Below are 12,987 nucleotides of genomic sequence, written 5' to 3' on the forward strand. Positions count from 1 at the left end.
ACGACTCGTAAGGTTGGTGATTTGTCTGTTGGCACCTTGAGCGTGCAAACCGTTCATTTGAATTTGTTTAGAGTGATTTCTGTCGTCTTGACACTTGCTCGATTGTGGTCAGGCACCTTGAGCGTGCAAATTGTTCATTTAAATTGTAGTTTCGAGTGGTTTCTGCCATCTTGGCATTTTGCTCGACTATGCTTGTTGCACTTTGAGCGTGCAAACTGTCCATTTAAGTTGTTTGTCTTTCAGAGTGATTCTAGGCAGTCAGTCTACGTAATACTGTAGCAACGGAAACAAAAAGCTCCAGTTACTACGTCGTTTTTGTTTAGTCAGTAGGGTGTTGTTTAGTACAATTAATCCTTTCGTCAGCTGGACGACCATAGTTTGTTCCGTATTGAAATTTTGGTGTATTTATATTTTTCGTTAACTTCAGTTACACAACTTTTCCTCTGTACTTGACCTTAATTTGTGCTGTTTATTGTCTTAGTATTTTGTTAATCGTAGCCATACTCCCAAGAATGTCTAAGTTTACTTCTATCGAAGAACTCAAGGCCCAGGCCGAATCCATCGGTTTTAAAGGTGACGATATTGGCCGCTTTGTTTTAAATCAACAGGCATTTAAAAGAACCAAAGAACGCGAGCGAGAACGGGATAAGGAACAGCGAGAATACGAAAGGTAACAGTGAGAACACGAAGAGAAAGAAAAGAGGGAACAGCGAGAACACGAAGAGAAAGAAAAGAAGGAACAGCGAGAACATGAAGAGAAAGAAAAGAAGGAACAGCGAGAACACGAAGAAAAGATGGCTAAATTACAACATGAAAAGGAAATTGAGCTTGCTAAACTTGCACCCGACTCCCGTAACCAGCCTCCTAGCCAGGACATCTTCGTCAAGCGGCCCGACCTCCCCACGTACCAAGAAGGAGAAAACATAGCCTCGTACCTCTCCAGGTTCGAAAGGGTAGCAAACCTGCTCCAAGTTGAGGAAGATTCGCTTGCCGCCAGGTTGGGCAGCACATTAACAGGTAAGGCTGCTGAATTGTATTCTATGTTTGATTTGGCAACGATAAGCAATTTTTCCCTCCTTAAGCATGCATTGCTCACAGGATTTGACAAGACTCCCGAACGCTATAGATTGGACTTCAGGAACGACAAGATTCGCGTCGGAGAAAATTACCGACAATTTGCTACCCGTCTACGACAGCTATTCGACAACTGGCTGGAGGCGTGCAAGGTCCCCAAGACATTCGAAGCTCTAAGACAATTTGTTGTCTTAGATCAGTTCCTTGCTTCTCTCATTCCAGATATACGCCTCTTCATCAAGGAACAGAGTGTAACTTCCCTAGAATCGGCGGTGGCAAAGGCGGATGATTGGGCCTCCGCCCATAAGGCCTATCCAAAGCCGAATACTAACTATGCTTCCGGTAAGACTTCTTTTCCTCGTAGGAAAACTAATGTTGCCGAATCTTTACCTCCCCCTAGCCATGGCTCAACCCATCAAGATACAAAAGGCGGTGCCTTCCGTACGCCCATGAGGTGTTTCAACTGCGGCGAAGAAGGACATCATCGATCTTGTTGTCCAAAGAATCCCCGTGCATTCAAAGACAAGGAGGCCCAATCTCAATTCAAGGTAGGGTTTTGCATGAGTAACAGGACCACCCCATGTTTCACCGTTGCAGGAACGATCAATGGCTCTTGGACTTCTACCATAATCAGGGACACTGGATGCAACTGTGTCCTGGTCTCCGAAGAAGCTGTCCCAGAGGCAGATGTGTCCCTGTGTCTGTAGCAGACTTTTTGGGACGAGTTAACGAGTTTCCTGTTGTCCGCTGCTATATACGCTGTCCATACTACGAGGGATGGGTTGACGCAGTCAGAGCTCCTATGAAGTGCGCAAGCGTCTTGATCGGCAACGTTCCTGGGGCACGGGATCCTAGTAAACCTGACCCCTTTCTTTTCAAACCCCATGCTAGCTCTTTAGACACTACTACACATTTAACTCTTCCTACAGGCATGCAAATATCCATTGCCGCCGCTACTCCTATCACGAAGACGGTCCCACCTCCTACATTAACTCAAGAGTCCACTTTCCAGATCAACACTGTCGAGACTTGCAGGTCCAAGATGAAGAGAGTTCATCCTCTTCAGATGCCTGCCCTTCAACCCCTGTCTGTTACCCCTGAAGAGTTCTGTAGTCTACAGGAATCCTGTCCCACTCTGGCTGGATTGTGGGATAAAACAAAATCTGAGGAGATGGATCAGACGAAGAATGGTTCCTCCTTCCAGTATCTCAAGATAGATGGTTTGCTGTATCGAACATGCGTATTATCTACGCATGTTGAAAAGGTGGGTAAACTCGCCCTTGTTGTCCCGAAAGAGTGCCGACCTATCATTTTGTCTGTTGCCCATGAAAATCCATTAGCGGGACACTTTTCTCAAAGAAAAACTGCTATGAAGATGGCAGACAAGTTTTTCTGGCCTGGGATGGCAGTAGAGATTCGTGATTTCTGCCGCTCGTGTGATATCTGCCAACGAATGTCGAGTAAGGGCAGAGTCAGACCTGCACCTCTACACCCTCTACCTATTATTACTGAACCTTTCTCTAGGGTAGCCATCGACCTGGTCGGTCCACTATCCCCACCTTCTGCAGAGGGACATCATTACATTCTCACCCTCATTGACTTCGCCACGGGCTTCCCAGAGGCAGTTCCATTGAAGGAGGTCGATTTCATCTCTGTAGCCGAAGCACTCCTCACCATCTTCTCCAGAGTTGGCATTCCCCGAGAAATATTGTCTGACCAGGGAACAAAATGTGTAGTGAAAAACCCCGAGCCATTGGCATCGGTATCTTATCCCTACTTTGTTTGCCCTCAGAGATCCCCAGCGATCGGACCGGATTTTCTGCTTTTGAACTTCTGTATGAAAGAACTGTAAGAGGGCCCCTCTTGGTACATCGGGACTTGTGGGAGGACCGCAGCATTAAGGATGACGACCGCTCCACCTTCAGCTACGTCATCGAACTCCAAGACAAACTGGCAGAATCGGCTAAGATTGCTGCCCAAAACGCCGACGTTAGTACTGCCCGATACAAAGCCTATTTCGACGTCAGGTCCCAAGATCGCAAATTTCAACCCGGTGATGAAGTACTAATTTTGTTACCCAGCGATGAGAGTAAACTTCTGGTCGCCTGGAAGGGCCCCTACGAAGTACTGAAAAAGAGAGGTAAGGTGGACTATGTCATTGATAGCCCCACAGGCCCCAAGTTGTACCACGCCAACTTGCTAAAAAAGTGCTATCGACGTCCTTCAGTTGCATTTGCCGAGCTTTTGGATGAACCCTCCACTATAGATTATAGCCCTTTACACAAAGAGATCTGCCTTAGTGAATCAGAAGATTTCCAACTACCTGTGATCCCTGATGGTCAAACCGACGAAACAGATTCGAGGCCAAACGTTAACCCTAATTTGGAGGGGTATCAATAGACTTCCTTGGAAGTATTGGTAAGTGAATACAAAGAAGTTTTCTCGGATATTCCAGGTTGTACCTCGACTGTCGAACATGATATAATCCTTACCACTACCGATAGGATTCATATGAAGGTCTACCCTGTGCCTGTCCTCCTTAAACCGCACTTTGAATCAGAGGTAGAGCGCCTGTTCCAACAAGGAATCATCCAGAGATCGTCATCACCACATTGTTCACCAGTAGTAATGGTTCGAAAGTCTGACGGATCGTATCGTATGGCGATAGACTACCGCCAGCTGAACGCGGTAACGGTCTTCCACGCCGAACCTGTACGTAATATTGAAGAGGATTTGTACAAGTTTTCCGGCTCGAAATACTTCTCTGAACTGGACTTGTGCAAAGCCTATTACCAAGTGCCTCTATCTGAAAGAGTCAAACCCCTGACCGCTTTCCCAACTCATCTCGGCCTCATGGAATTCTGTCGCTTACCATTTGGTCTTGCCACTGCATGCGCAACGTACATCCGTCTGATGCGTATTATCCTTGCCGGCTTACCTAATGTATCTTTCTATTTTGATAACATATTTGTTTATTCTTCAGATTGGTCTCAACACTGTACGGCACTTAGGGCTGTTTTTGGACAGGATTAGAAGCCATCACCTCACTCTGAAGATTTTAAAGTGTCGTTTTGGATTCCCAGCCATCCAGTATCTTGGCTTCATATTGGGTGGGGATTGTCTACAGCCTCAACCAGACAAGGTGGAAGCTCTGTGTCGCGTACCACCCCCTTCCACCAAAAAGCTTCTACGCTCATTCTTAGGTATGGTAGGTTTCTACAAGATGTTTATCCCCCAGGCCGCTGACTACACTGGGCCTCTATCTAATCTGCTTAGTAAGACCGTCAGACAACCTCTACCATGGACGGAAGAGCTCCAGTCCCTGTTTAATCACCTTAAGCTTGTATTATCTTCTAACCCTGTCCTCAGACTCCCTGACAGCAGTCTAACGTTCGTCCTCCGAACGGACGCTTCTAATCATGGTCTCGGCGCCGTCCTACTACAATGCCATCTTGACTACCCCCACCCAGTTGCCTTCGCCAGCCGGAAACTTCTCGACCGAGAGAGCAGGTATTCCACTATTGAACGAGAATGTTTGGCGGTTGTGTTTGGGATCCAAAGGTTTGATTAATTATTATCTCAGAGGGCGAGAATTTGTTCCCGAAGTCGATCACAAACCCCTCACCTACCTTCACACGTTCAAGGGTAAGAATGACAGACTGTTACGATGGGCTCTGAGTCTGCAAGTTTACAAGTTCAGGATCGTACATGTGGCCGGAGTTGACAATATTGGGGCTGACCTACTTAGTCGAGCCTAAATTTTTCTTCTCAATTTCAGGTGGCGTTTCCCACACTTAGTCTTCCAAAGGAAGACTCTTTAAGGGGGGAGTTGTGTAAGGGAAAATCGCCACTTAATCTTCTAAACAACCAGCCCTCTTAAATAGCGCACTGTTCGAGTGCGCTTCGAAGCTTTACTTGAAACGAGCTGCCACGTATGACGACCGAGGTTACGTGCGTCCCGGACAGATATGGGTTTAGCAGAGAGAACTTGGTGACTGCACCTAGTCCACTACTCCCTCTCCACTCTAAAACTGGCGTGTTACATCGACTGGACGTCGTTTGTCTCCAACTTCGCCTTCTGCTCTGCCAGAGTCGTCATCGCTCAGCTCCAAAACCCTGATCATCTGCCGAAGCTTTCTACGAGTAATTTAAGTGTTTACATGTGGAGACAATTCGAGTGAGCTACGACCGCACTAACCTAAGGTGAAACAGTTGGTGTTGTTTTTCCCTATTCTTCAAGTTGATTTGATAGTGCATTGTGGAAGGACCAGAATTATAAACTTCCAGTGCAGTCCTGTGTTTTTCTTACTTGTCCTACGAGTCTATACACGAACCGAGAGTTCTGAAGCAGGCCGTGGTGGTCCGCACCTAGTTTCAGAACTAAAGGACCTAATTGGTCCTTTACATATATGTGTATATATATATATATATATATATATATATATAAATATGTATATGTATATTTATATGTATATGAATATGTATATATATGTATATATATATATCTATATATATATATATATATATATATATATATATATAATTGTATATAGATATATAGAAGCTTCCTGGCCATGCGGGTTAGGGCTTCATTCCTTGTGACAAAAGTCGAGGGGATGCCGGTTCAAACATCGTCACTGGCGAAATTGAACTAGGGGTGTGGTTCATTAAATTCCATGCTACAAAGCCCTCTGTGAGAGATACCTAAATGAAGGTAGCTGTTAAGATCTTGAGATTGGGTGTGGCACATGGGTCGGATGGATATCCTACAGAATATCTGAAAAAAGGAGATACAGTGATGGTGGACTGACTGGTGTGGTTATTTGATGTTTGTTAAAGAAAGGGTAGAGTACCGGAGAACTGGAGGAGTGCCTGTATATTTCCATTTTACAAGGGAAAAGATGACAAGTGTGATTGTAGTAGTTTCAGAGGGATCAGCTTGTTAAGTATAAATGGAAAGGCTTATGGGAGGGTCTTGAATGAGAGGATTAGTAAAGGAACAGAGGGAGTAATTGGTGAGGAACAGTGTGGGTTTAGGACAGGTAGGGGATGTGTACATCAGATTTTTGTGGTAAGACAAATATGTGAGGAAGCTATAGGAAAAGGTAAGGATGTATTTTTGGCTGTTATGGATCTGGAAAAACCTTATGACAGGATAGACAAGAAGTCATTGTGGGAGGTATTATAGATATATGGGATAGGAGAAAAGCTGTTAAGGGTAGTCAAGATTTTTTACGGGAGTAATAGAGCTTGTGTCAGGACTAGAAATGGAGAGAATAAAGGGTTTGAGGTAAAGATGAGACTTCGTCAGGGATGTGTTATATCGCCCTGGCTGTTCAATTTATACATACATGGGGTGGTGCGAGAGATGAATGCAAGAGTAGTGGGTCAGGGATTGCAGATGGTTAAAGAAAATGGAGAAAAGTGGGAGATAAGCCAGTTGTTGTTTGCTGACGACACTGCTGTTGTAGCAGGAGCAGAAGAGGGATTGAGGAAGTTAGTGAAAGATATTGTGAAATTGTGCAAAAGAAGGAAGTTGAAGATAAATGTAAGTAAAAGTAAGGTGATGAGATGTACAAGGGGTGAAAGTGGCAGCAGACTGGAAGTGAGTATTAAGGGAGACAGACTGGAGAGAGTGGAAAGTTTTAGATACTTGGTTGCGAATGTGGCAGGAAAGGGAGAAGTGGAGGTGGAGATAAAATGCAGATTGAGAGAGGCGAGTAAATGCTTTGGTGGATTAAAAAGTGTAATGAGGAATAGATATTTGGGAATGGATGCTAAGAGGAGATTGTATGAAGGAGTGATTGTGCCAACAGCACTGTATGGGGCAGAAATATGAAACATAAGAGAGGAAGAGAGAAGGAGTTTGAAGGTATTTGAGATGAAATGCCCTAGAATTATGATAGGGGTTACTAGGCTGAATAGAGTGAGAAATGAGGAGGTGAGGAGGAGAATTGGGGTGGAAAGGGAGTTGGGAGATAGTTTTGATGAAAAAATATTAGGATGGTTTGGACACGTGGAAAGAATGAGTGAAGAAAGATTAGTAAATGAGGTGTGGAAGGCAGATGTGGAAGTAGTGAACATGAGAGGAGGATCAAGGATGAAATGGATGGATGGGATAAAAAGGGCATTGGGAAATAGGGGAACGTCTTTTGAGGAAGGACGGGGGAGAACAGAAGATGGGGGTGAATGGAGAATGGTTGTGTATGGATGATGTTGTGATGCATGAGGGGGAATGGGTGGGGATGAGGGGCGAGAGAGTATGTATGAGAGATGAATTGACGCAGCCCGTAGGGATTTCTCCCCGTCTCCTTTACTGCATAAGGTGACGGATAGGGGGGTCGCCGATTTAATGAACAGGCCTTACTGTGGATGTGCTGTGCCTTGCGACACTGCTTCTGACCCAGGGCAGTGGACTAGATGCAGGGATGACCCGTCATCCAGGAGGTGCCAAGATAAGAGGGAGGGAATAGGGTAGAGGGGAGTGGAGTATGTAGAGGATGGAATGGGTGGGAATGTTTCTTATGCCTTTGTTTTTTTGGCTACCTCCCGTGTAAGGGGGAAAAGACCTTTGGTAAATGTATGTATATATATATATATATATATATATATATATATATATACACACATATATACATATATACATATATAAACATATATATATATATATATATACAGAATTGAACAGACACCAAGAAAAATACTTTGATTTATCAAACAAGCAATTGATTCAATTGAAGCGCTTATAAATGGTCACAATGTGAATAAATAATACTTGGTTGACATCACCTTTGCTTTTTTCAATGGAAGGACCCCTCTAGGCATGCTAGTGATTAGTTTACGAATATAATCTTGAGGGATTTTTTGCCATGTTTCCCGTAGTAATCGTAAGAGTTTTCTTTCTTTCTTTTTTTCTTTCTTTTTTTGGGGGGGGGCGAAGTTGTCGGTCTAATATGCCCCAGAGGTGTTTAGTAGGGCTCATATACGGGGACTGACTTGGCCATGGAAGTTTCCTGATCCCATTTTGGCTCAACCAATTTTGTGTTGCTTGAGCAGTGTGACAAGGAGCTCCATCTTCCATAAATATGAAGAGATTTTTATTCATTTTACCACTGGAGAATATTGGAATGAGTTCTTCCTTTAATATAGAAACATATTTGCCTAAATTTATGTTTCCTTGACACTCCAGAGGCTCTGATCGACCATCACTCCAAATTGCACCCCACACCATTATTGAAATGCCCCCATGTTTCACTTTTGGCCGCACTCTTTTGAAGTCAAGCTCTTGACTACGGAGTTTCCAGACCCACACTCTTCCACTGTCAGAAAACTATGCGAATCGTGACTCATCAGAGAAAATGACAATGCTCCAAATGGCCATAGATCTCTCCACCATCTCAACACCCCAAAATTTTCTACGCTTGATATTGACTGGACGATAGAGCGGTTTCCTTCTTGCAGCTCTGCCATAGTAACCCAGCTTTTAGAGATACCTGACAGCTGTTCTGGGACTGACATTAGCTTGTGTTGCTATCTCAGAGGCCTTGCAACGTGGATCCTCTTCGACATTTCTTTTGACAAGACGCAAGGTTCTTTCTGAGGGCCCGGGACGATGTGAATGAGATTTTGTGCCCTTCTTGCCCTCTCTGCTGAATTGTGTGGTCACTCTATTAACAGTAGAAAGGAGAGTTGAAAGATTTTCAGATATTTTGCGTTGACTAAGTCCACCTTCATGTTGACCCAAGATACGACCTCGCTGAAGTTCAGATAGGTCTACTGCTCCTTTGGTTCGTGGCATGCTTGATTAATCTTGTATGTAATCTCAAACATAAATCTAGGTAAATTTGAATAACATTAAGCATTGAATATGAGCAGAAATACATTTTTTGGTGCATATTCAATTCTGTCATATCTGTACATATATATATATACATATATATATATATGTATATATATATATATATATATATGTGTGTGTGTGTGTGTATGTGTGTGTGTGTGTGTGTGTGTGTATGTGTGTATGTGTGTGTATATATATACATATCTATATATGTATATATACATATATATGTATATATACATATATATGTATATATACATATATATATATATATATATATATATATATATTTATATATAATTCAGGAAATATCCCGAATTATTTTTATACCATAAAGATAAGATAACTAACTTTTTGAAATACATACATCCAAGTTTACAAGTAAGAAATTAAAAAGAAGAAAAAAGAAAATAGAAAAAAAAATCGCCACACAAGTATCGTGTTCAAAGCTCTTAAACTTTTATCCTCAGTTAACATAATGAAAATAAAAAGATAAAAAGATGTATGCTGTTACGTGCGTGAAAAATGCAAAACGCAGGACTTAATTACCTGAAATGTGAACCGGATACCTTTACATAGGCGGGGAAGAAAGGAGGAAGAGGAGGAGGAGAAGGAGGAGCGGAAGGAGGTGGAGGAAGGGGTTTGAAAATGGAGGAGGCGTAAGAGGTAAAGGGGAAAGGGGAGGCAATAGAAAAGGAGGAGGAGGAGTAGGAAGAGGAAGAAGAGAAGGAGTGGATATAGGAGGCGAAGGGGAAGGAAAGGAAGAAAAGAAGGAAGAGGTGGAGGAGAAGGAGGAAAAGATGAGGAGGAGGAAGAGAAGTAGTAGGACGACGGGGAGAAAGAGGAGGAGTGGGTGTACGATGCGGAGAGGAGGGAAATTAAAAAGAGAAGGAGGAGAGGAAGGAGGAAAAAGAGGAGGAAAAAGAGGAGAAGTTGGAAGAATAAATGAGGGTGTAAAAGGCGAATGGGAATGAGAGGAAGAAGCGAAGTAGGAGGAGAAGGAGGATGGGAGGAGAGAAAAAGAGGAAGAACAGGGAGAGAAGTGGTGGAAGTGGATTGGGTGTAAGAGGAGGAAAGAAGGAAGAAATGTAGGAGAAGGAGGAAAAGGAGGAGGAAGAGGAAGAAAAGGAGGGGAGGAAGAGGAGGAGAAAAAAGAAGAGGAAAATAAAAGAGGGAGAACAGAAGGAGATGAGGAATGAAGTATACGCAAATGGAGCGGATGTAAGAGGAGGGCAGAGAGAAGAAGGAGGAGGAGGAAAAGAATGACGAGAAGGAGGAAGAGGAGGAAAAGTAGGGGACGATGAGGGATTGCGGTGATAGAGGAGTGGGAGGAAGAAGAAGAACTTGTGAAAGAGGACAAGTTAGAAAAGGGTGAAGAAGAGGAGTAAGGGAGATGAAAAGTCGTTTGTGTATGTGCATCTGATACAGGTAATGATTTACTTATTCCCTACTTGGAAAGCAGCATAGGTTTGGTACAGGAACAAGTAAATCGTTTATAACCTGAAGGCTTCTTCGATAAGTTGTTTAAGACCCATAATCTCTGCTCAAACTCCTACGAAGGTAAAACAGCAGGTAATTGGTGTATTCAGTGCATCATAAAAAAGTCACCCCTACTTCCCTTTCCCCCGCCGCTACCATCTCCTCCTACTCCACTTTCCCTTCCTCCTCCTCTCCCCGCTCCCCCTACTCACCTTCTCCCCCTTCTCTTCCAATCCTCATCATTTTACCTCTCCATTTCTCCCTATATCCTCTTCCCCGCTCCCTCTCCCCCTTTCGACTTGACAATTTCATCATAAAAGGTGCTAACATAAAGAATATATCTTTTACTCGTGTCTTGTATTTCACTCTTTATACTTCATTTCTGACCTAGTCTTATTAAACTTCACCAAAAGTAATCTAACCAAACATAATCTAGCCTAATCTAACCTAACTCAACTTAAGCTAATTTCTAACCAAACCAAATCTGATTATACCTAACCTTACCAAACTTAATCCTAGAGTATCCAATCTTATCCTAACCTGGCCTATCCTAGCTTAGACTCTCACAGCCTAAACTATCCTAGCCTAAAACTATTCCATTCTAACCTAACCTAAGCTATCCTAACCTCACCCAACCCAACCCAACCCAACCCAACCCAACCCAACCCAACCCAACCCAACCCAACCCAACCCAACCCAACCCAACCCAACCCAACCCAACCCAACCCAACCCAACCCAACCCAACCCAACCCGACCTAACCCAACCCAACCCAACCCAACCCAACCCAACCCAACCCAACCCAACCCAACCCAACCCAACCCAACCCAACCCAACCCAACCCAACCCAACCCAACCCAACCCAACCCAACCCGACCCGACCCAACCCAATCCGACCCGACCGAGCCCGACCCAGCCCGACCCAACCCGACCCGACCCAGCCCGACCCAGCCCGACCCAACCCGACCCAACCCAACCCAACCCAACCCAACCCAACCCAACCCAACCCAACCCAACCCAACCCAACCCAACCCATCCAACCCAACCCAACCCAACCCAACCCAACCCAACCCAACCCAACCCAAATCAATCTAACCCAACCCAACCCAGCCCAATGTAACCAACTAAAGAATATCGGTCCTCGATCTACTCATGCAGGAAATATCTCTCCATCTCCCTTAACCACTATTCCTTCAAAGAATCTAGTAACAAATCACTCATAGCTCCCTCCCCACAACTTTGGTCTCACAATGAATTTTCAAGTTATTTTTTGTCTAATTTCAACGTTTTTTTCTCTAGTCACTAGTATTTGCAGTTTATGAAAGCTTATGGCACTGCCTCTCCCTTTCACCCTGCGGCAGACTTTGTCTTTACATGAATAAAAATCGTCTGGCAGCAGCAATAAACAAATTCCTTGAAGGATGTATCATTGACACTCCTTCAACCACGGAGGGCAAGCATTGCCCTCAGCTGAATAAAAGCGCCTGGCGCCAGTTGAAGGAAAATATACTAGATCAACCCCCAGGTGCCTACAGTATAAGATGAATGTGTTCATTGTAGAGAAGGGGGAGGGTAGGGAAGGGAAGGGACTAGGGAGAGGGAGTTGTGGGGGTGAGGGTGTACGATGAGGTAAAGGAGGAAAGGAGAGGGAATGGTGGGAATGGAGGGTACAGGGGAAACAGTGGAGTGGGAAGGAGGGAAAGGGGAGAGGGTTAATGGGGAGAGGGTAAGGGGAGCCGAGGGAGACGATGGGGTGGAGTGAAGGCAGTAGTCTTCATACAAAACGGGATATATCTCTCAGACACACATAGATAAAATTGCACATCATTTATCAGGATGAAGACGACACAAAACGTCATCATGACAAAAACGTCAGAAAGCGTTTCGTTTCTTTATCAACGGGTCTAATTTTAGACCTTAGTGACTTTAGGGCCCCTTCCGTACCGGTTGTCCCTTTTCCTCTTATCCTAACTGCCGCCATATGATTTCAATCAGAGCTTGGGCGGAAAAGGAGAAGAAGAAGTCTTCCGGGAATACTACCATCAGATTCCAGGCACCTTCGCAGGGCCTCCTTCGTCTGTTCTGGAAGGACGGGGGCTCCTGAAGGCCCTCCTAGCTTCCGGCATTAAATCCCAGACCCTCTGACCCAGAATGGCAGCAGTCCGGATCCGCGGAGCCAGACCTCATTCGTTCAAACCCAGTGAACTCCTGGAAAAAGGGGGAGGAGGAGGAGGAAGAGGAGGAGGAGGTGAGGAACAGCAGGCACATCTTGAAGAGAACGTGGAGGAGGAGGAGGAGTAAAGGAAGGAAGAAAATCAAGACAAGGAGAAAGAGAAAGAGAAAGAGAAAGAAAGAGGAGTGAGTGAGAGGGATTGTTTATATGAAGTTATTACGCTTGAAGAGCGACAAACCAAGTACAGTAGGTATTTTCTATTTATACATAGTATGCGTAACGTGCAGGTCACGTTACTACGTACAGTGAAGCTGTACGGCAATAATAAGTACATAAGAACATAAGAAAAAAGGAGGCTGCAAGAGACAACAAGACCCACACTAGTCAGTTCCATTACATCCTGTAAGGGAAAATATATTGGT

General features: G+C 44.3%; 2 protein-coding genes across 2 annotated transcripts in view; both read left to right on the forward strand.

Moving 5' to 3' along the window:
* The first annotated feature begins 794 nt into the window (after positions 1-794).
* Positions 795-1,781, forward strand: LOC143041786 (uncharacterized). Its single transcript, XM_076213843.1, has one exon. It carries the CDS (start codon positions 795-797, stop codon positions 1,779-1,781), a length of 987 nt encoding a protein of 328 aa, XP_076069958.1.
* Positions 1,782-1,876: 95 nt separating this feature from the next.
* The window catches only part of LOC143041787 (uncharacterized), an 88,081-nt gene continuing 76,970 nt past the window's right edge, over positions 1,877-12,987 (forward strand). Inside the window, exons 1-4 of the mRNA XM_076213844.1 lie at positions 1,877-2,765; positions 2,867-3,412; positions 3,530-3,870; positions 4,058-4,635. Of these exons, the coding sequence (XP_076069959.1) occupies positions 1,877-2,765; positions 2,867-3,412; positions 3,530-3,870; positions 4,058-4,635 (2,354 nt within the window). The remainder of the gene's footprint in view (positions 2,766-2,866; positions 3,413-3,529; positions 3,871-4,057; positions 4,636-12,987) is intronic.

This window comes from Oratosquilla oratoria, chromosome 32, assembly GCF_046742065.1.
Source record: "Oratosquilla oratoria isolate Oo_2021 chromosome 32, ASM4674206v1, whole genome shotgun sequence".
In the NCBI taxonomy this organism is placed as follows: domain Eukaryota; kingdom Metazoa; phylum Arthropoda; class Malacostraca; order Stomatopoda; family Squillidae; genus Oratosquilla; species Oratosquilla oratoria.

What these genes read in the sequence shown, in the direction of transcription:
- LOC143041786 (XM_076213843.1), top strand. Translation starts at nt 795, where the DNA reads ATGGCTAAATTACAACATGAAAAGGAAATTGAGCTTGCTAAACTTGCA.